Genomic DNA, 24,994 nt, shown 5'->3' with positions numbered 1-24,994 from the left:
AGCAGGTGGGGGAGATAAAGAGGGTAGATGTGGCTCAGAGGTCCTTTTGGACAGCCTTGTGTTTCTGTTGTTCCCATGCCAACGTGCTGTATTGGAGCATGCTCAGTGAAGAGCTCTCTGCTGTAACAATAGCAGAGGGACCTGAGAGTGTTCACATGCTGATCTCACATCAGAGTGGAACACACCTCACAGCGCTCTCACTCTCCCAAACGCTGCACGTAGGGGGCTTCCTCCAATCCTAGTTTAGCTTTTTAGTGTTATATTAACATTTTGTGTGTATTGGATGGGACCATGGGGTGAGATGGCAAATCTGGATATTACTTGATGAATTATATGAACTTCAGTAACAGGTATTTGGATCTTTATTCACATTTTAATTTTGCTTCAATCTTGTGATTGTTGATAGTCTTAAGGGTTAAAGATGTTAAATAATTGATTCTTGATTGTAATATTTTTGTTTAATAGTAATGTTTAATGCATAATGTTCATGTAATGAGTTACATGATCACCTGATTTGAAAATTGTTTGCCTTTTGTTATGTACACCTGGATAACATGTTTGAAAAAAGAAAAACAAGATTTTTTTTTACACCTGGACGAGATGAATGTTATGGATGGAGACAGTGAGCTAGCTAGGAGTGGAAAAGAAGCCGAAAGTGAAGCAGAGAGGATGGAGCTGATATGAGTGTGTTCATTCAGCCTCGTCACACGATGCCTCTGCTATAAGAAGTTGTGTAGTCATGCTTCACTGACCCACCACTCTGTTGTCGTGACGATGGGGGTGAGGGGTCAGTCTGGTCAACACATTTAGACTAGTGGTCTAGTTTTAACGAGCTAAAAAGCTCTACAGCAACCCATTCACACAATACACCGGATACAGACTCAGTGGACAGCCTCCATTTGCGTTAATGAAACATCTCATTGATTTATGTGTGTTTGCATGTGAGTGTGTATTGATAATCCAGTCCTGGATCTCTGGACGATGGCTGGACTGTTCCCACTCCAGTGCAGTCGGAAGAGTGTTAGGCAAACACAGGCAAAATATGACCTAGTATTTAATCCTGTGGAGCACAGAAAGAGAGCGCTGGAAATAGATCATATGCACGCTGTGTACTATAGTTTCAGGATGCTTTAAAATTAGCCATAAGTAATGTATTATGCTGAGGACTATTTCGCAGGTATAGAGGCAGCTAGTCATAATGAATTTTCATAAATCATGGGTTCATGCAGCATTGATTAGAAGTTGTTTTCTGCCAATTTTTCTATATTTTAACTTCTAATGTTTTAATGTTCTAAGTATTTATTCAGTGATTTCTAACTCAATTCAGTACATTGTTTCAAAGCAGCTTTACAGAATATAAAAAGCTTAATACAAAAAGTTTAATATTACACAGAGATTAATATAATACACAAATTAAAGATTAGTATCAGACTTATATTTAAATGTGTTTGTATTTATCCCCAATGAGCAAGCCTGAGGCGACTGTGGCAAAGAAAATCTCCCTTAGATGGAAATGGAGGAAACTTTGAGAGGAACCAGACTCAAAAAGGGAACCCATCCTTATTTGGGTGACATTAGAGTGAGTGATTATAAATATACAGGCCGACAATTGTGTACTGATGAGGAGGTTGTTGTCCTCAAAGTGATTTCTAGTCTACTCAGTTTTTAAGTCTATACATGCAGTTTTAAGATTTACTCATTTTAATCTCCACTAATTAGAGAAGTACAATGACAATGTTTTGCAAAATAAATTATGGATTTACAACTCTAAGTATGCTGATTTAGTTAACATCAATTTCCTCAAACATCATTTTTAAAGATATAAAATAAACAAAAAAAAACCTTTTTTTAAGATGAAACTTTTCTTTGAGATGATGACTGTATTCTCATTGTAATTAAATCTATTCTCTTCTTCCTGGGTTGTAGTTTTGGGTTACTGGAGGCAGAACAAAATGATCCAGTTCTGGATTGGTTTCTAAAAAGGAAACAGTTTCTGTGGAATACATTCAAAAGCTGTTTTTGTTTTGGTTACAGTAGTTGGTTATCTTATTCAATAACAGGAACATGACATGCTTTGTTGTAGAATGTGGAAATGCTTCATCGAAGCAATAATCATTCAAGTGGCACAACGGCACCAGGTTTAAAGGGATCCATATCAGAAGCTTCCTCCCATTCATATTCTTCAAAAGATATATTTGTGTGAATGGCGGTAACTTAGCAACTTAGCACGTAGCAACGCAGGCAGGAACACACTTTCAGGAAGTACCCTGGACACCGGAGGATGAATATGTTTTTATGAATCATGCATGCAAAGGCTAGGAGTGTGTGGGGGTGTAGGGCGGCTTTATTTAAATTAGTTCTATTAAAATTTTTAAGCAATTGATATAAAAACTAGGGGGCACAGTGGCTTAGTGGTTAGCACGTTCGCCTCACACCTCCAGGGTTGGGGGTTCGATTCCCGCCTGCGCCTTGTGTGTGGAGTTTGCATGTTCTCCCCGTGCCTCGGGGGTTTCCTCCGGGTACTCCGGTTTCCTCCCCCGGTCCAAAGACATGCATGGTAGGTTGATTGGCATCTCTGGAAAAATTGTCCGTAGTGTGTGATTGCGTGAGTGAATGAGAGTGTGTGTGTGCCCTGCGATGGGTTGGCACTCCGTCCAGGGTGTATCCTGCCTTGATGCCCGATGACGCCTGAGATAGGCACAGGCTCCCCGTGACCCGAGGTAGTTCGGATAAGCGGTAGAAGATGAGTGAGTGATATAAAAACTGCAAAAACTAAAAACTGTGAAAAAAATGCTCAGAAAGGGTCAAATGTGAAAACTGTGAAAACCTCTTTTTCATTTGAATATTGTACCCGTCACTCTCAATTCTGTTCCTCAGCATCTCTTACATTTCTTTTTTTTTTTTTTGTAAAAATACCACAAACATATTTTACATCAAATGTCACCATGTGATGTCTTTGCTAAATAGAATTTGCTGAGATGATGTGTTGATAAAAGTTCAGGGGAATGTGTCACATTATCACTTACTGTTATTGTTAATGCAGTGTGGATGGTTCAAGCAGCACATTATTTTAAAATAATTTCCATAGAAGAAAAAGTCTTTTATCACATATAATTTATAGCTCAGTGAAATTATTTTGTTGCATGTCCCTGCTTGGGAAGATGTTGGGGTCAGTAAGCAGGGTCAGCCATGATACAATAGAGAGGGTTACAGACCTTGCTCAAAGGTGCTGGGGCTTGAACTGCCGACCTTTCGATGACTCTTAAACACTGAGCCACCACTATCCCCATCATAGTGAGCATTTATGCCTCAAGACATTTAAAATTCAACCAGGAAATGTTGCCTGAATTTGTACGGATATTATTCCAAGAAACAAAACCACTAATTAACCTTGATAAGCATACAATAATAATTATATTGATTAATATTTATTAATATTTATTAATAATAAGATAAACAATAATTATTCATCACTTGTAACAGAGATTATGTACGTATTTGTATTGTATGCATGTCATGTTAGGAAAATGGCAGTGTATGTAAATGTTGTAACACTGGACAAGTCCCAGCTAGGCTTTGTTTCCTTTGGTGAAAAGAACAGTAGTCTGAAATACATCAAGATGTCAACTGATGACTTGCTGTCCCTAACTATGTTTATTCCTCTCCCTCCCTCTCACATCTCCCGCTGTTCCCTCCACACCTTCATATGAAAAACCATTACTGGACAAATGGGTCCCAGAATCCCAGAACTGGGGGCATGTTCACATGATGCCCCCCTGCTTTGAGCCCATCTCCAGTCATTTTCAACAACAAAGGACAAGGCTGTATTTTTTCTTTCTCTTTACAGACATTTCTTAGTGTTGCTAAGGCATGCCTGCTCATGGACATGACCTTGAGCATCCTATAATCCTGCTTAAGCAAGGACAAAAGAGATAGGAATTCACAACTATCTGCTGAAGAATTTCAAGTACATAGAACTGAATATCTCAAATTCCATTATTTTCAAAAATACCCTTGTTACTGAACATGTTTGAATTTCTTCATGGGGCTGATGTAGTGTATATTTTGTCTGTTATCTAGAATAATAGCTTTTCTTTAGGTAAAGACTGTAACTGATGGATGTTGTCTGGAATGAACCAGCTCTGTACTGCTCCTAGGATGTGAACTGTTCAGATTTTGTGTCAGGGAGTGTACATTATGAGGCTATATTTATGAAGCTTACCTCAAGGTAAGGGTAGCATATAGTCTCTCTCTTTTCTCCCTCTCGTGCAGGTCTCTCAGTCTCATTTACCAGTGATGAATGAGTCATCTAGCCATCTGCTCCTTAGTGTAATCCAGCCTTATTACCAGCCCTTTGTTTATCAACAGAGCTCCTCTTCTGAGATTACCTATTCTCATCTCATTTTTCTGTTACTCTGTCTATTGTACTCGTGTTTTTTGCCCCTCTCTGCCCACTCCCATGCTTAATCATTCCCCACTCTCTCTCACCTTTCATTCATTTTTCTCCTCACTGTACCGGCTTATTCCTTTGTGATTTTCTATAATACAAAGTATTTAACATTCAATTGCTCTCTCTTTCTCTTTTTTGACAAAATATGAAGATGGGTGAGACATTAAAGGAAAAAAAACGGTGGCTCCGTTACACCAAAAAAAAAACATTTGAAGGGAATAATCACTGCAAATCAATATAACATTTTTCTGACTGATCATTTCTATCCTGTGCTGAAACATTTTTTTCCTGATGAGACTGATCTATTACAGGATATCAAAAGCTGGAGTGGAATGGTTTGATGGTGATGGAAATGTCCTTTTTTTTTTGAAGAACTGTGCGCTGTCCTCCAGTACAGCTTTACAGCCTTGTTGAAGCTGATCACTGTGACCCAACATTTACTAAGACACTTTTTATTGTCTTTTTTTTTTTTTTGTCTTTAAGTATGAGCGTGTGTCTTTTTTGCATTGACCCTCCTTATCTTTCACAGTGTAAGTATCGAATTTAGCAGGAAAAGCCTTCTAGACCGACAGCCCGGTGGCTCATTAGTCTAAAAGTCAATTATCTGGCCAGTTAATTTTCTTCTGCATCTCATGCAGAAATCCGCACAAAATTACATACAACTCAGAAATGTCACTGATGCTATTCATTTATAAATAATAATAATAATAATAATAATAATAATAATAATAATAATAATAAAAACATTAAAAATCCTCCATGGTATGTTAAGCTAAATAATATCCTGTCCCATTTTTAAAAGATTTGCCTGTATGATGGACTGTGTGTTATTTTCAGTCCTACATTCAATATCTTATTTCTAAAAGAGACAGATCTATAATCCCCATTACTCTGAATAGTTGAAGCTGAAATGTCCATGGGGCTCAGGTTCACTACACAATTAAAGCTAAAACCGCTTGGCTATTTTTATCATGCTCCACTTTTCTTGATGAAATCATGTGATAACTGACAGATTGTGGCAGTAGAGTGATTAATTAAAACACTGCCAGGAACAAACAGGTAGATATGCCCAATATAACTCACTAACATGTTTACAAATGTCTACTCTTATAGTACTATAAAGTTTCTGTAGTATTATTATGGCAAAATACAATTACAATTTTTTTTTTTTTTTTATAAACTTTAAACAGAATTGAACGCATATGCTGTATACACGTTTCATATTTCTGTGTAAACTCCAGTGGAATAATTGATGTTTTTTTCACCTCATGTTTCTATTGATATGAAAAATTCACAATACAAATTCAAGTTGTAAAGACTCTCCCAACTACTGTTTACATGAACCGTTTGTAGAACTACTGAACAGCCAACTCTTAGCTACCCAGAGCACTGTAAGATCTAAGCTGTCAGTATTTTTGGCAGGTAGGTGTCTCAGTTGCTTTTATGTACTTGCCATAAACCACCTGCATTATGCAGTCTGTATTTGTACTGTGTGTTATGTGCCAAGGTGAATGCTGATGAACCCAGGTTTGGGCCAAAGAGAACAGATTTTGCTCCTCCTGTGAATTTCCTGTTTGTATATATTGAGGCTCTCTGCAAGCGTTTACTGCTCGGTCAGACTTGCCAGTATTTTCCTGTGCTACACTACCACATTTTTGTGTTTGGCATATACTTCTGAGAAATGGCTGCAGGACAAAATTACTTCTCATACAAATTAATAGAGGATTTTCTGGCTGTAAAAAGGGTTCTATAAAAAAATAAATAAATAAATAAATAAATAAAGTCTTTTGTTGGTGCCAAACAAAAATATTGCTGGGCACCATTCACATGCTCAACATATAGGACAAAACTCTTAAGGACTTTTTGCTAAAGCAAAGAATTTCCTAATCAGACATTGGTATAACAATTATAACAATTTCTTTCCTGTTAAAGAAAAACTCTGGAATCTGTTTAGAGCCTAGTTGTCTCATGTACAGCAGCAAGACGTTCTTATTTGGCATAGGAAGGACACATACCTAACAACGTTCAGTAAAAACCTAAAATGACTTGACGTTAACTTAAAAGCAAATGACGTGAACAGAAATATGGCTGGAATGGTGGGATGCATGAGACTTCATTATCCAGAGCTAATTGAATACCAGAATTCAAATCCATTCAGAACAGATCTGATTGTTTTATAGGGCATCAGTTTTCAAAGAGACAATTAGACATGATGCACTATTTATGCCCTTAAACATGGGAAACCTTGGAAAAACACTGATTAGTATCCAGTTTAAACACTTTTTAACACTGATCCAGGCTTAACTACATAGCTGAAGTGCAATTAGTGAAAGAAATATTTTCTAAGGAATGTTCAGTGAAAATTCTACAGAGCCTGACTTTTAAACTTTGTTTACAGTATGTGAAATTGTTAACAACATTAACTTATTAAAAAAAAAAAAAAAAAAACAACAACTTTGTCCTAGAAATGTTCTGAGAATGTGCTCAGAATCATAGTCCTTTTTTTGTAGGTTTTATGTGATTATCCTGTTTTATCCTCTAGTGCCTTAGGAATAAAATGAGGATACTCTGACGGTTTAAAATATCATTTAGACATCTGAGAAAGAACCCAAAAGATCAATACTTGGCATAGATTTCCAACAGATTCTGGAATATGACATTACATAGGGATAAGAATAAACCTTGAAGACTAGGTACTGTAACATGGCAACCAGGTGATCTTATTCAAACATCACTACACTTGTACAGATGATTATACTTGCAATTATTCAATCAGTTAATGATCATGTGGTAGCATCATGCAGACACAGCTTAGTTAATATTTATTTTAAACAGTATCTCCGTGACTTTGAACTTAGTGACTTTGACCATGGATAGTTTTTGGTGCCAGAGCATTTCAGAACCTGCTGATGTCTTGTGATTTTCATTCTAAACAGTAGCCTTTTGTTTTTCATATTTTAGCTGCCCAGTTTGTTGATTGCATGTTTGTTGATTGCACGTTTGGTGTGTTGTTTTGAAAAAAAAAACAAGGATTTGCTTTTATAATTATCACACATGGGATTTAGCCAGTAGAGATGTTCTCATTATTGCCTAATGTGGGAAGTGATCTGTATGTGTGGTTTTATTACCTCTATTACCTGCTTCTGTCTTATAGTCTGTCTCTGCTGCACAAACTCTCTCTCTCTCTCTCTCTCTCTCTCTCTCTCTCTCTCTCTCTCTCTCTCTCTCTCTCTCTCTCCCTCTTTAATTTTAAACAAAGCCTGATAACTACATCTACATGTACATTTAGTCATAATTAGGACACCCCCCATTAAATATTCAGTTTTTTTTATTAAGAAATGTCAACATGTCAATTTCTGATCTTGTTTTAATTTGGACCTGTAGAGTAAACAACAAAAAAATCACTTTGTCAAGAAGCTTTTATTGTCATATTGTCATTTGAACCATACTGTACATAGCTGTTGCAGTACTCAGTGAAATGAGACAACGTTTCTCCAGGACCAGGGTGCTACTTAAAACAATGATAGAGCTAAAGAGTTAAGTCAGTAGTCCTAGCCACATAAAGTGCATCTGTGCAACCTGGTGCAAACAGTGCAAGACAAAAGACAAAAAGACAGTGCAAGACAAAAGACAGTGCAAGCCAAAAATTACACAAAAGACAATACACAAAAGACAATACACAAAAGCAGCGGCAACTAGTGTAAATACTGTATGTTCAATATTGCGTGTGCACAAATACTGGAATCAACACATTAGTAATTATAGCAGCAGTTACAGGAGGTATTGTAATGTATTGTGCAAAATAGCAATCGACTGAGATGTGAAAGACAGCATGTGCAAAGAGCAAAAACAGTGTGCAAAAACATTATGTAAACAGTTTGATATGGTGGTGCTGTAGACATGGATGTATATTGGAAGAGTGTGTATTTGGTGTAGGTCATAGGATTCCATACGGTTGATTGTGCATGTGTGTGTGTGTGTGTGTGTGTGTGTGTGTGTGTGTGTTGTGCTCAGCTATTGAGGAGTCTTTTCTGGAAAGAAACTGTGTAACTCGATTTACTTAAAGGTAACTTAAAAGCAGTCTGCATTGAGCATTGAGGACTGGGGGAAACTTTCTTGCAGTCTCCCCCACTCCTCAATGCAGACTTCTTTCAGCTGTGTGATATTTGAGGGATTTCTTTCAGGTGCAGTCTGTTTCAAATCACCACACAGGATCTCAATAAGATTTAGATCTGGGCTTTGACTTTGACTGATTTTTTACTTTTCAGTGAGTAAGTGGATTGGTGGGTTTACTGGTATGTTTTTAGTCAAGGTCCTGTTCTCCTTCAGCTTCAATTTTTTGACAGATGGTCTCACATGTTCTTCAAGCACCTTCTGATACAATGTAGAATTCATAGTGGGTTCTATGATGATGAGCTGGCCAGGTCCTGCTGCAGCAAAGCGTCTCCAAACCATAACACTTCCACCTCCATGTTTCACAATTGGTACGAGGTTCTGCTGTATTTGGTTTACGCCAAACATGCCCTCATTATGGTCTCCAATAATTCTAATTTACTCTCATGTGTCCAAATCACATTATTCCAGAAGTCTTGTCTCTTTGGCTTCTTTCCTCCTTGCACACATCCCTTGATAATTAAAGTTGTGCAGTCTGTTTCTAATTGTAGATTCTGCAGAGCTTGCTGTAGGTCCTGTGATGATATTTTTTGGAGACTTCTTTAAACATTTTGCAGTCTTCTCTTGGGGTGAATTTGCTTGGATGGCCTGACCTGGCCATGTTGACCTGGCCGTTGTTTTAAATGTTCTCCACTTGTAAATGATTTTTCGGACAGTGGAACAGCTGATTACAAATTCTATTGAGATCTTTTTATCTCCCTTTTCCAGACTTATAAGCTTCAACAATATTCTTCATGTAGGCCTCAGAGAGCTCTTTGGATCTCACCATGGTGATACCTCTCACTTCATCAATTAGGAGCAAACTAAATGTCTGAGGTTTAAATAAGGCAAGCCTCCTTCAAAATTCTCTGTAACAATGATCTAATAGTTTGCACCTGTAGTGATACACGTGTAGGTAATTTTATCCATTTTAAGTACAAATAAATGTGGGGGTGTCCTTACTTTTTCCTCACAAGAAATTGGATTTTTTTTTTCATTACATTTTACAGATTGTTTAAAGAAGACTTTTCTTTGGTTTTAATTGTTTATTTATATTACTTGAATCTTTAGATTTTGTTAAATTAAAGCTCAAATGCCCATATGTTTAACTATGTTAAACAAACACATTTCATAGGGTGTCCTAATTTTTTCATATGACATATATTCTACAATTTTCAATTTCTTTTGACAGCAAACTTATTGTACATAAAATACGCAGGATGCCATACACATTATATTAGCAGCCTAATAGCAAATGTCCCAATAATATTAGTAGACTATCATTATTCACACAGAAAGCTTATAAAAGATATATAATGTGTTGTCTGATCTTGTGTAGTTTAGGCCAGGATGTTATGGGGCAATTATTATCAAAGATCATTCCACTTGCCCAGAATAACTAACAGTGAATGTCCTTAAGAGTCCTGTCACTCAAATCTGTCTCGCCAAGTGCCATGAGCATTTATTGCAAGAAGACTGTGGAAAATCACAAGGCTATAGCGTATCGCTAATTAATCTGTCTGTGCTGGGAAAATGGAAAATAATGTATGATGTTGAAAAAGCAGTTCAGCAACAGCTATCCTACAGGAATGAGAAAAGATTCCTGTGATGTCTTCAGAGGCCAATGTCACAATTTTGTATCTCTACATCTCAAGTACAAATACTAAAAAATGTGAGATAAAAGAGTTCATACTGAGTTCATACTGGCACTTTGAATGACAGACCTTTTGAATTATTGCTGCTAAGTGTGGTTTTTAGTGCCCTAGTGAAGTGTGGCGTTTGTTTGACTAATCTTTGTACTTCTGCCAGGTTGCAGTATGTAAACTGTAACTTACAGTGATTTGTATTTGAGTGTACTTTATGAGATTCTTTCTTACCCAGTCCACGAAGACTCATTAATTTTAATAGTTTATTTATGAACAGTTTGTTTAAATTCAGTGAAATCCAGTGATATAAAAAGTGCAAAAAATCTTATGAAGTGAGAATATAGGTTACTTATATTTAGATATACAGTAGGTATACGTTACTTATATACATATTATAAGAGAATAAGCCAAATATAAGATTAATAAGCCTATAAAATTCACCAAAAAAACTCTAATCCAGTGCAGAATGCTGAAGTAAGGATTTTGCTGTTCTCACCAGTACAGCACTTTTAAACAAATTAGACAATTTGTAAAGTACTATCTGGTGCGCTAAAATATCTTGTAAAGATGTGATGTGTTCTCAGAGAAGTGAAGCATGTGAACAGTAAGAGGAGATGGTAGTGACAGAGGCAATAGACTTGATATGAGCCAGAAAGCAAACAATAGTTTTCAATAAAAAAATCATTCAGAAGATTTAACATTTCATATTAATGTGTCTGATTTCTCAAGCTACCATTAAAGGTGAATAATTCATCAAATACAGAATATAACATCAACCATTAAATAGAGCATCACAGTTATGCTCTATTTGATATCTCACTTTTACAGTTGTAACTAGGAACTCTTTGCCATTGACATGCATTTTTTAAGCCCATTATACCACAGCAAGTGGCTTCTAGGTACTACTGTGTGTCTACAGCAATTTAGTTAAAAATGGAAAATGAGCATCTGCCTGCCATAAGCAGAGACAGCAGGGTGTGTTCTGTGTGAAGTGAGCTGTGCTCTCCATGTTCATGAACCAGTATCCTTATGCTAGTCAAGCATGCTCATTCGCACATCAGCAGATTCTGAACACAGCCAGAGACAACACTGACACCGTTAGAGAGGATGTATTGCACTAAGGCCATACTAACCTATGCTAACACTAATGCAAATTTTGTTGTCTTATTAAAAGATAGAATCTTTAAAAGATAAGAAAATATAAATTTAAGCTTTGACTCCTTATCATTACAAAGAATTTAAGAGCCTTGCTTGGCTAAAAGCCCTTAAGTGGTTCCAGTTTAATTAATCTGGCTACAAATTTTAATTGAACATCTGAACATGGCAGGTTTTTTTGCCTTTCTTGTACATGTAATGCTTTCATGTACATGCATGCTATGGTTATTGTCTAACAAGCTATATAGAGAAAATTATTGATAAAGTAAATTTCATCTGGTTGTTCTATGCTTCATTGTACTTTTGTATTTAATGCTTTCAAATGCATTATTTTTAATATTATCAGTGAAGGCCTGAACTTAGGCAATGTATAATAATTACAGAAATAATTAGTAAGTGGTGTTCTTCTAGCTAATCTATGCCTTTGCATTAATGGAATGACTGCAAACGGCAAGTGAAAAGTGGCTCTCTTCATGACTGTCGACTCGTCATTCCCTTATTTTCTGATCAGAATAGTTAAAATAATATTCCTTGTAGTCTGTTTGCTTAGGCCTCTTGGTAGGGTAAATGTCGGCATTTACAGTCTGACTACTGTGCAAATATAGCTTTTGTATAAAGAAAATATTAATACCAACAAATGCATCAAGTTGTCTATCTGAATTTGAACTTTGTGTTTTATCAGTCACTCTGTTGTGGAGCACTCAATAACTGAACCTCAAAACTCCTGAATTGTTCTGACAAACAATACTGTATGTTGGTTCTCCTCAACTAACATGGCCAAGTATCAGGGACATCACAAACCAAATGCTATTACTAACAAACAATCATGTCCCAACAAGGCAACAATTAAACAGCTAACAGGAAAAAAATAAGAGTTATATTTTAGTTTGTTTATTAAGTTTTAAGTTTTTAAGCCATGATCTATTTAATCTCTTATTCTTTTAGGTGCCGTGCTTACATGCTCATATCTTGAGACAGAAACTGAACTAGGTTAAGAAAACAGAAACAGTAAGAAGTAGTAAGAAACAGGAAATTACTCCATTTTGTCCTCTGAAAAAAAGGGGATAAATTTGATCTCTTTTTACCAGAGTTCAGAAAATCTTAATGGCCTGTGTGATGTTATACTTCAAGGTTAATGGCTTATGTGAAAGTAGATGCTCAAGAATTTAAGAAGAATTTAAGGCTTTAAGAATTTGCTGTTTTTCTTGGAATTTCTTGGTTTACCTATTCACAAGGTTTAAAGTTAAATGGTGTGTTTTAATATCAAATAATGCTGTCCTTTTTTTGCAGGGAAAGCTAATGCTGTCTACATAAAAATTATTTATTGGCTCTTAAGGATTTCTTTGCAAGTCATTGTCACTTCTTGTGTTTTAATAAAAGTGGCTAATTCAGTTCAATTCAAATTAAATTGACTTGTTTAGTGGTTTTAACAATGGACATTGTCTCAAAGCAGCTTTACAGAACATAAACATTATAGAAAAAAATGTTATATTATACAAAGTTTAATTGGCTAATTGGATGCCATGTCTATTAACATGTGAGCACAATGTCCCCAATGTGTTGTCAGTGTGCCAATATTCTACTTTTGTGTTTTGATCTCTAAAGGGCTGTGATTGCACTACCTCTCTGTAATGGATGGCTCTTGCTGTGGTCATGCCAGACGTAGAATCTTTGCCATGTGAGTATTCCCCAGTAACCTCTCCTGCTGGCTGCAGCATGGACCTGGAGCCTTGCTTCAGTGAGTTGCCAGATCCTCTCTCTGTTCTTGGTCCCCAATTATCTGGTTTCCCTCAACACAGAAATCCTTCATATATCAATCTAGATGCACCTTTGAACCGCTATCCAGCAGGACCCAACAACAACCTTCTTAGAAACATGGGACTTAGGTACTGTTCTACCAGCAATATGCATCCTCTTAAACAGCCAGAGACACAGTCCAGCTACCAGGAGGGGAAACTCTCACAGAGCTGTGTCAACTCAGGCAATAATCGACTATACCATAGCCTGGAAAATCTGCACTGGAATGCAGACCCTGGTATGTACACTTACAGAAGCATGGAGAGTGAGTTTGTTCTTCACTGTACCTCCAGCAGTCAGTGGTATGATGGAACTTCTCAGGGCTCACAGGTATACACTATGATGCACTCCCCTGAGAATATGGCTTCCTGTCCTCGTCAGGGACTAATGAGGAAGGACTTACCTCTCTTTCCTCAGTGGCTATTTCCTGCTGTGGAGGACTGGGCCATGAATGGAAATGCCCGGAAAGGCCTGCGAGACAAACTTCGCCTCCAGAGCACTCGTGTGTCGGAGCCTAACAAGCCCCTTCGTCCGCAGCCTTCGATACGGAACACTCTGCATTCTTTTAGTGACCATGAAATGGCTTCCCATTTTGGTCATCTCCCTTCTACAGGACAGGTGAATGGCAAAAAAGAGCTGTACGCTCATCGTATCACCAGCCCAGAGGAAATCAAGCAGGAGGTGCTCCGGCGGCTACAGCTACAAAGGCAGAGGAGCACTCCTAACCTGGCACTCAGCTCCAGCCAGGAAGCCACCTTCAACAAGTCACACACCTCTGAGCATGTCAGCAGTATTGCCCAGTCTGCTCCTGAGAGGAAAAGACCCCCCATGAGTCGCTTGCACATCCCAACGTTTGAAGAGTTTAAAAGGATGAGGCAAAAAGAGGGTGCTGAAGACCTGGGTTCATCAACAGCTCCATCTAGTAGAGTAGCCCAACAGGAGGGCCAATGCAGAGAGGGAAACTGTGAAGAGAAAGCTAAAGACAGATTACATACAGAGGCTAAATCTGTTACAGACATCTGGCAAAACTGTAGCACTACTGATGCAGCTCATCCACATGGTTCAAGTGGAGAAGAATCAAGTAGCGGTATGTCTACTGAACAAGCTTCAGGTGCCCCAATCTGCACAGGACCTGCACCTCGCTCTCCTCTGCAGTCCCAGAGTACCACTGCAGGGGAAGAGCACACTGAGAAAGCAGGAGATTCTGGAATTATGGATCCAGCTGCGGTCCCTTTCCCTCCCAACAGGGAGAGTGCTGAGGGGGCATCAACTTGCTGTCCTGCTATAATTCTGGATGGGAAAGATCTCTCTAGTTATGGAGCCAAGATCTACAAGATGAAGACTGACCTTCTTGGATCAGCCCTGGACCTCATAAAGAAGAGGTAAGCAAGTGAAATGTATTCAGTGTTTCCCAGAGTTCTGAAATATACAGTACTTTGATAAGGGTCAGGGGACTGAACATTTGGGAGGCAAGGGAGGGATTTTAGTGATGCGTTTATCATGTTGTTTCAGCTTCTTTAAAAGTATCAAACAGCAATATCCCATACACTTCTTCGTCACATAACTGATCTAATTAGATCTGCCTAAAATAATTACAGATTTCTTACAATTATATATTTTTTTGCAAAGAGGTTTAATATAACCTAAACATAATCCCTGATATAGTCTAGGTGAAATTCTAAATGTATCTATAGTACAACAAGAAAACTCATGCAAGATTGATTAATTGCTGATATCTAGAATGTGTGTTAGCTCTTGATGAAGAATACAATGGGTTTTGTGAAACTTCTCCTCAATCTTACTTCTAATTAAATGAGGAGCAGGATGGACTATGTGCTTAATAAACATGAAACTGTGGGCAAATATATTGAGTAATTATCTTGTTTCAGTAGTTCAGTAATAACAAAATTACTGCATTTCAGCAAAACTGTCCTCTTCTTTCCTGGTGACAATTGGACATGTGTTCAGGACTGCTAAAGTTGTCAAACAGTTGTGATGTGTTCAGCTACAGACAGTGTAGATACTGTATGCGCAACTCTTCCTACCAGACATGAATATACACGAGCTGACTACACAGCACAGTGCGACAGCTTCTTTACAAGTAGAAATTCCTTGCTAGCAATAACATCCGTCAAGTAATTAACATTTAAGCATTACTATGAAAGAAGAAGATTTTCCAGCTTTGTCTGTTATGTTACATTACAGAACTGTCTTCAGAGTCTGCTGTTTCATTGGCAGTATTTAAATCAAAAAAAGAACTTTGGCAGGCATTACAGTCATGCAGGATTACATGCTGGGTATATGAAGTTTATTCACTATTGCTCTATAGTTTATCGTCTTACCTGAGGACAGATCCGCTAATTAGCACCAGCTATTCTTTGGCACTGAACAAAACTGCTTTCTATACTGCTGAATAAATAGCTACATAAGTAAATTACTCAAATGGCAACAAAAAGACTGTTTAAGGAAAATGGGTTCTGCAAAGCTTCTTTGGATGGATAAGGGTTTTTTAAAGGGGATCTTTCCATCTGTGTAGTGTAGGTAATATTATTGAGAGGACACAAACAAAAATATGACTGTTGCAAGATTTATGTTGCTAAATATTCAGAGAAAGTTTGATCCACCATGCTATAGTGCCCTCAGACAAAATATGGGAGTTCAGATGGCAACTGTCTCCGAAATGCTAGAGAATTTATATCAAGGGTGTAAAATGGTAGTAAAAATACTTAACTATGACTATTATTACATAACTATTGAACTGCCTTCCAGTTGCAGTGCAATGGGTGTGTATTTCCCTGATGAGATAGGTTCATTTTATTATGAAAGGATTTATGAAAGAAAGTGATTAAATTGGGTTGTAAAGACAAAGAGTAAATACGATATTTTCAGTGCTGGCACTGATTTAGTGTTTTACAGTACATTAGATATACTGTATATTTAATACAATTCCACAAGAACAATAACACAAAGGCTAAAATTTCCAGATTTTATCAGACCATATACTTTTATACATGAGATTTTTCTTCCTTTATGTTCATAATTATGGTGCATGCATGTATATATGTGTGTAAGCACACTATGAGTTATGATTGAGCTGTGCTTTATGGTTGTGCTATCAGCAGTATTGCAGGTTCATATCTATGGGCACAGGGCTATGGGACGTGTTCTGCATTAGCAATGCAGATCCTGATGTGGTAGAAGTAAAAGAAAGGGAAAACAATTTATTAAGGGTCGTATATCTTGCTACAGAGATCAATGTGATGAAATAACACAAATGCCAATGGTACGAGAGAGTGTAGTAAATATTAAACTGACACAAGAGAAAATGGACACATTTACATCTCATACGCCACACAGTTAAACCCAGACAACCACACACACACACACACACACACACACACACAAACATAGACAAAGGAATCTGAGAGATCAGTCATAGAGCTGCTCATCTTGTGAGGTCAGGTGCTAATGTGAACTGAAGCATCTAATTGCACTTCAGCCCCTCTGAACCACAGTGATGACTATCCCTGGAGAAAATGGGGGATGCACAGCCACATGCCTTGTAGAGGAGAAAGAGAGGAAGCAGCAGGAATCATAAATTCACTTTAAAAGATTCCCTTTTTCCTCCCTCTCTCATACTTCATCACCCCCCTCCCTGCTTTCTACTCCTTGTCCTCCTCCCTCAGCTGCAGTGCAGAGATCAGCGCTAAAGCCCCCACCAGGCTGTCACATGACCAGCACGACGGTACTGACATCACCACTCCCCAGCCTGGGTGTCAATCTGCCTGCGTTGCCATGACAACATTGGCCTGCAGACAGGAGGCTTGCAGTGAAGCTACTGGACGAGAAGAACCAAGAGAATGCGTAAGGAAATTCCCCTTCCCGCACACAAACACACACACGCACACACAGAGCTCTTTATTTCTCTTCATCATGACCCTTTCTTTCTCCGGCTGTAGCCGTGGACTGCGGAGTGCTGTGTCACGCATGCAAAGGGACTAGATAAGGCTACACATGCAGCTGCACAGCACAGACAACTGCAGACATGTAGCAGTGTAGCGGTCCACGCTGCAGAACATGCGGCTCAGAATGACTCTCTAACAGGATTAGAGGCAGGTTTCAGGCTAGTACCCGGTTTCATTACATTTGCATGCAAGTGAGCGTGGGGATACATAACTCTGTCTGTGTGGATGTGCGTCTGCGTTTGCTCTTTGTGTTTAAAATTCCAGCTGCTTCTTCATTGTGCCACATACATTTGGTCTCTGGTGACTGCAGGCTGGAAGGTTGAGTGTAATATTGATCCGGCTCCTTTGCTTTTATTAGTTCATGTATTTTGCATTAGGCTGGTGGAATTGAGATTTGCAGTGTTCACCTGGCATCATGCATAGCTCAGCTCTGTTACCCGCAGAAGGTCTCATGTGGATTGCTGTTTTGTTATTAATTACGATAGCAGTGGCATCGTTAATTATTCTGGCTGATATCTGCACCTAAAGTGTCTTGTTACTCAGGCACTGATAGCAGTTGAAATGTATCTCTGCCAGTCTAGCTTATTGAGTAGCTGGTCTGCTAGATGTATTGTTGGTGTACTGTGTCAGGTGTTGAGTTAGGTCTTCTGGAGGTCAGCATTAGTGAATTACTATGTACTATTTCTGAGATGTTGTGAATAATGGAAAAGCATGTCTTTACACACAGACGTTTTGTACATCTTGGGACCTTTCAAGCTCCTGGATAGTTGCTGTAAATCAGCACATTTGAAAGATTTAGTGTTTTTATTGCAAGCTTTAAATTCTAACTAAATCTTGTCTTTTGGGTGTAACAGAAGCTCTATCATTATAAGTAAAAGAAATGGCCAAATAATGTACAGTGTATGTCAGTGTATTCATAAATATATATCTTCATTTTACGATTTTAAGATACACATTTTTAAGATAAAATGTAAAATAAAATACATTAACCATGGAAGTGCAAACTTTTACCCTTTTACACTACTTTACAAAGAATGTAAACATATGCAATTTGCACCCTTTGTATAAGCACTTGTGGATGTCATTATCTCAGTTCTTTAATCAATCAATACTAACTAATTCACTGCACACTGTGATGAGTGGCTAGCTGACTGATGGCTATTTGCCCAATCAGAAGCTGTTAGGGTCAGGATGCAGGCGCTCCAGCTCAGACGCGACCTATGAGCCGGCTGGATCGGTGAGGGCGCAGCGGGAGTGTCGCCTGCGCCCTCACTACAGCGACCCCATGCCCACTGATGCTGCCAAACGCAAGCAGCTGGAGATGAAGATTGCTGCAGCTGCACGTCTCCACAGTCAACGCAGGGACAGAGATCATGGTGAGACCATAGCAGTTTCCTAATTCACTAAAAAAGTAGCAAACACTTTAAGTGGTTTGCATTTGCAGTATACAGTATTTCATGTCAGAACCATATTGTTTCATATCATATCAGTGCATGTTTTCTTTAATATTGGTTGAACATTAATGTTTTTTTATTAATTTACTTTAAACTACTGAAATGTATCACAAATAATTTAGCAGTATTAATATTACATCAGTAAGACTTTCTAATAATCTAATAACACTTTAGTCATGTTTAATGTAACTACCCCTTTGCTGCAAAGTCTTGCCTTTAGTAACTGTTACCTTTGATATTAACACCATAGTGCTGCTGCCTTTACAAATAGTTCTGTCGCCTTTGCAGGTACCTTCCTTCCTTTCTTTTGTTTGTGCCTTTTCCTAAAAGTCCAAGCATTTCCATATGCCTTGTAGATGTTGATCATATGGCCCAACAAAGTATACCATTGCCTGTGTATTTTCAGGTATGCGAACAGTTAGGGGCCATTCTGAGCCTAGAGGAGAAGGTCGGAATGGACGCTTGGGGGTGAATCGTGTGTGTCAGCATCGCTGGAGCACAGTGAGCAGTGTGAGTGCAGACAGTGGTGTAGTTGGGCTGAGCGATGAGCGCGAGGATGAGGAGGAGCCACGCTGGACTCGGCACAGTACCGGGCCTGAAGTGGAGCGAGTGGACAGTGGTATCGGGTCTGGACTGGCACCAAGCTGGAAGAGACCCACAGAATCTTATAAAACATGGGAGGCCCAGCGGCCATGTCCAGACTGTGGCCACCGAGACACCACTCGAGAGGAGGGCATGTGTGAGCGATGCTTAAAGTTACGGACCGAGCGCAAGGAGGCCATTCTGGAGTTCCTCAACACAGAGTCGAGTTACGGCGAGGATCTGCGCATCATTAAGGAAGAGTTCTACTTCCCCATGCAAAGCGCTGGACTACTCACAGCTGAACAGTTGACTGTGGTCTTCAGCAATGTACAGGAGCTTATTGAAGTGAATGAAAGGTTCACCGAGCATCTGCAAGACAACATTGACCAAGCACTTGACCAGGTATGGACACAGCAAGTGCTGCACTTTTACAACTATTTATTATGTTGAACAGATAATATACTTTATAGAATTACATTTTATTGTTGTTACACTTTTGTACTATACAGAGTGCATCAAAACATACAGTACAGACTGTACAAACCTCCGTGACTACCCTCCTTTATTTAGCCCAAGGGTGAAATGGAACTGTATGATAAATTGAGTGTTGTGTGTTTCAACACATACACATGCAGGGAGATGAAGATCTGCTGACTGTATGCATTGGAGAAATCTTTTTGGAGTTTGTCAACATGTTACCAGCATTTCAAACCTACTGCTTGAAGCAATCCACATCTGTCAACATGCTTAACACACTGGAGAAGGAAAAAGAGTTGCTTAGGTAACAAAAGAAATCAGGACAAAACTAAGCTGTGTCTTTTTAACTAAGCAGAGAACATTTTAAACGAACACATGCTAATGTATGGGCGTTCCCAATGTAGCCTTTATTGTTAGACTGTTTAAACTGTTATTCTGTCTTTGTTTTAATACTTGACATTTACTAGGGTGACGCTTATTATACTATACGCTCATTTTTAGTAAAACATCTTTTGAAATTGACTACTCAGGTGGATATTTTACTTACTTTCTTATTTCAATTCTTATTTTAGTTGCTTCATACAACCATATGATTAAATAGTTAAATCATGTTTTTAACATTTCTTTTGCATAATGCTAGATTTTCCTCAGTATACCATTTGTATCTTAATATAGAATATTGGTCACTTGACCAAGTGCTACGCTTGTGCAGACAGTGAAATATATTAGCTGTCAATAAGAATTAAAATTTGATAGTGTTTTTTCTGGCTGCCCACCAGGATTTTCCTTGACGTATCCCAGAATGACAATACGGCCCTGCGGCGCATGAATCTGCGCTCCTTCCTCATGGCTCCACTGCAGCGCGTAACCAAGTATCCGCTGCTGCTGAGCCGCATCATCAAGGCCACTAACGAATACCACCCTGATTACGAGCGTCTGAAAGAGGCCAAAAGTCGTGTGGAGTCTCACCTGGAGCACATCAACATGAAGAGCAAGCAAGATGGTACAGCCACATGGTCCCTGCGCTCCTTCCGGCGCGAGAGCCGCAAGAACCGTGAAGTGATAAACATTGAGATGAGAGAAACATCCATGAAGCTTGTAGGTTGGGCTCGTGAGACCACGCGCTTTATTATGGAGGGCCCACTGCAGATCTCACAGCCTGCTGATGGCCAGTGGGTGAAAAAAGGGAGCAAGTCCCTCAAGTTCCAGAACGTTCAAAGCCTGCTAATGGTGCGTACGGCAGATGGAGGTGTTCGTGGAGACCAAACGGAGGCATTCGAGACAGTGCAGGATGGCGTGCTGGTAATGATTAAAGATAAAAGTAGTGGCAAGTTTGCTGTACTGCGTGAACCCATCCATCTGGCTAACTGTGTGGTTTCGACTGACCCAGACTGTGATGACACGTTCGAGGTGCTGGACATCCGACGCGAAGCCTTTGTTTTACGTGCCTCTGACAAATCACATACACAGCAGTGGTTCCGTCTGATTAAGAGGTACGCATGTGACCTGGGGCTATGGAGAAAAAGACGCAACGCACTCCCTAATATTATGATCAATAAGTCCCAGAGCCGCTCTTGAGACTTATTTACGCAACTTCAATCTGGTGAAAATCTTTTTAAAATATTTAATTGACAGTATTACATTATGAACATTAACAAATGTTTGATGATTTGGCCAGAAAAGTGCACTTTCTATAGGTAAGCTCTGAGACTCACAAAAAAAGGGGAAAATCAGCTTTTGGTGGACCAAAATGAGAACATGGTTAGAAACATCACTGGCCACAGACTGTGGAATTTGCTATTGAAGTAAACATTTTCATTAATTATTTGCAACAGCATGAGTGAAAAATATTTGTTTAAAAATTATATTGAGAAAGAAAACTATCAGTAGAAATCCTTTTTAACAAAGACGCACAAATGACAACCAGTGTAATGTGAGAAGACTGAAGCAGATCCCATGTGGTGGTGTTTTTTTCTATTAAGATTTCTGAAAGTCCTCTTCCTCTCTTTTCATTAGTCTGAAAAACAACAAAATGCTCCATTCCCACTAGCAGTGAAGCATCCAAGGGAATTTGCGCATGATATCTGAACCCTACAACACCCATATAATTGCATTATTATCACTGTGCTGGGGAAACAAATCAGCAATAATCAATAAGCATATTGTAGCTATGGTAATGCTGGTTTCAACTCATCATAATCCTTCCTGACACACTGCAGTAAAACAAAATAATGATTTGTTTTATTTACATATACAGTAGCAAATCTTTTCTCGACCACTTGTGTTGATTTCACTAATTGCTGTTGCCACGTGAAAAATAGTGGTGAAACTGCATCTACTCAAGATATAGTAGCAGTAACTAAATATTGGAGTGTCAGAAAGAGATCTTCTAAAACCATGAAATGTTGATCTTTTGATAATTGATAAGAAAGAAAACCGCGTGCCTTTTATTTGATTGCCTCCTGACACATCAGAGCCGGATTCCCCCACTCCAGTGAAATCTTCTGAGAAAAAGTACTGTTCTTTAAACATCTCCCATCATCTCCATCAAGATAATATAAACTCGTATTTTCTGTTAAATGCACTTTAGTCTACAATGTTGAAATGTTTGTTTTTATTAAAAGCTTTACTCTTTATTTTCATAGCTTTACAAGAAAGTTGGTGGTTGACTTGAGCGATATTCAGCACCCACATAAACTAGTATGGCATGTTCCATATTTTGTTCTAATGCTAGATATAATTTATTATTTAAACATGTATTTGCAGTTGCATTTCCCTTGTGAGCGTGCATAAAATGAGACATAATTCTAATTAAATTTTAAATCATGTGTTTGCATTTTTGTGTACAGTAGTGTAATTTCAATTTCGGTGTCTAAACTTGTCTGCCATATTAAAAAAGCTATAATAATTGCATCCGCGATGGCACTTTCTCATCCTCATGCTACAAACAGTATTTTCGGAGGAACTTTTTAAAAAGCCATGTGTAACCTCAAATTTGTTTTAGCCTGAACTGATACTATATTGAATGGCGAGGAAAAACAAAAAACATCCTGTGAGCAGAGGGTCTGCAGGCTGAAACACCTTGTTGAGAGATATGAGATTAGAATATTCAGAGTGGTCTGAGCTGACAGGAAATTAAAATAAGCACTATTTACCACTGTAGCGAGCAGAAATGCTTCTCAGAACACACATCACACCTTGGTGGGTGATGCAACAGCAGGAGGACACATCAGGTTCCTGTCAGCCAAGAGTCTGTGCCCATAATAGCCTCAGATCTGCTGTTGTATCCCATCCACCTCATGGTTTGGTGTTTTGTGTATGCTGAGGCTTTTCTGCTCAACACAGTTGTAAACAGTGATTATATGAGTTGCTAAACTCTTCCTGGCTGCTTTAACCATTCTGACCATTTTTCTCTGAGCTCTCTTAACAAGGTGTTTCCACGCGCAGAACTTTCGCTCACTCAATGTTTTTTGTTTTTGCACATTGTTCTATATAAACTGTAGAGACTGTTGTTTGTTATAATCCCAGATTATCAGCAATTTCTGAAACACTCAAAGCAACCCATCTGGTACCAACATCCATGCCATGGTTAAAGTCACAGAGATCATAATTTTCCTCATTCTGATGTATGATCTGACCGTTAACTGAAGCTCTTGATGTGTATCTGTATGATTTTATGCATTGTGCTGCTGCAACATGATTGGTTGATTAGATAACTGCATAAATGTGCAGGAGTACAGGTGTTCCTAATAAAATGGACAGTGAGCATATATTGTACAATACACTCTTTTAACATTTATACTGATACACTATTAAGGCCAATATAAACAAATATAAGAGAATAATCACTGACAAATTGCATTAAAAGTCCAATTTCCATATTTTGCTTATAGAGGTTGATATAAATCTCCAACCCAAGTTAAAAGTGGACTCTCTGCAGCTTACTTACTGAAAGGCCCTTATTTTCTATAGATAAAATGCACACCAGGCAGGTAAGACCAGCTGGATGCAATTTTTAGTCAGACATCACTTCCTGTGATGCCCATTGACAGTCCCACCCATAGCACTTGATAGACAGGTCATTTCAGTGACTATGCAGATGCATACAGGACTGAAAATGGTGATTTATTTTGTTCCAGGTGTACCAGAGGATGAGAAAGTGCAGTTGCAAATGTCCAAACTGGAACAACATATAGTATATTCGGTATAGTAGTCAGAACAAAAGCTCAGACCTTTAAAATTAAATTTCTAATATTAGTTTTTCAACTGAAATAGACTTGACTCTTATGTACAATCATAAGGGAACTGTAAGTGCAAACATTGTTTAAATAATCATTTAAAGTCCAGAAAATTCTGCCATAATTGAGGCTATTTGGGTTAGCATTACCACTGATAGACATGATTTGTAGCTGAATACAGCTACCTTCATGGAGGAAGAATATTGTTATTACAAAAATGATCTTCACTGGCACAGTAACACTGCAGCTCCCATATTACCCAACAGAAGATGTTTTAACTCACCACATCAGCAGTTCTTCTTTAAATTGAAACCAGACATGCTGATATTTTCTTTATTTACAATACCTAATTTAATAGTTTCCATGTGTAAAAATTGGTGAATTATAATAAATAGAAATGAACAAGAACAAGTGAATTGATCTTTTCATTGGCTATTTGCTGACTGAAAATGGGTCTGTTTTGTGATGCAGTTTATTACGAGAGAGAGAGAGAGCGAGAGAGAGAGATAGAGAGAGAGAGCGAGAGAGCGAGAGAGAGAGAGGCAGACAGCAAACAGGGAGAAAGGGACAGCAAGAATAATAAAAGACTGCGAAAAGGCAGTGAAAGAGTTCATACTTCATTTCAGTAGTAATATATCAGACATCATTCCATGAGGAAAACAGTGCATATGTTTACTGCTGACACACAGGTACTTTGTGTTGTGTCAGTAACAGTATTTAGACATAAGTTTATAAAGCAGGCTAATCACATGCTCCTATGTATAACTCAACATTACATACTAGTGAACTATAAGCAAACAATAAATGAGTCACCACCCAAAGTCACGTGTGGTGACTATAAAAGTGAATTTTTTATAAAACTCTCTTCAGACCACAGAACATGCAATAGCCTGACATATTTTATGTTTTACAAAATGAAACTAATGGAGGTCATGAGAGCAGAAGCACTCAGATAAGATTGCAAAAATAACAAGTAACCTTCATTAAAGAATATTATTTGTATTTGTAAGAATCCTCTGTTCAATCACCAGACAACAAGGGTGCAACATTTATTTTAGAAGAAACATTCTGAATAAAA

General features: G+C 38.3%; 1 protein-coding gene across 2 annotated transcripts; it reads left to right on the top strand.

Moving 5' to 3' along the window:
• The first annotated feature begins 193 nt into the window (after nucleotides 1-193).
• si:dkey-91i10.2 (uncharacterized protein LOC555224 homolog) lies at nucleotides 194-23,773 on the top strand. Of its 2 annotated transcripts, none has more exons than XM_060876492.1 (7): nucleotides 194-350; nucleotides 13,009-14,582; nucleotides 16,887-17,064; nucleotides 18,343-18,541; nucleotides 19,026-19,603; nucleotides 19,837-19,982; nucleotides 20,458-23,773. In XM_060876492.1, exons 2-7 carry the CDS (start codon nucleotides 13,039-13,041, stop codon nucleotides 21,254-21,256), a joined length of 3,444 nt encoding a protein of 1,147 aa, XP_060732475.1. In that variant the 5' UTR covers nucleotides 194-350; nucleotides 13,009-13,038; the 3' UTR covers nucleotides 21,257-23,773. The 2 variants fall into 2 exon arrangements, with proteins under 2 accessions (XP_060732475.1, XP_060732473.1); XM_060876490.1 differs by having other exon boundaries at nucleotides 18,340-18,541.
• The last annotated feature ends 1,221 nt before the right edge of the window (nucleotides 23,774-24,994 follow it).

The sequence above is a fragment of the Tachysurus vachellii genome, chromosome 8, assembly GCF_030014155.1.
Source record: "Tachysurus vachellii isolate PV-2020 chromosome 8, HZAU_Pvac_v1, whole genome shotgun sequence".
NCBI lineage: Eukaryota > Metazoa > Chordata > Actinopteri > Siluriformes > Bagridae > Tachysurus > Tachysurus vachellii.
The sequence above is the reverse complement of the archived record's forward strand: the minus strand, read 5'-3'. Positions and strand labels throughout refer to the sequence as shown.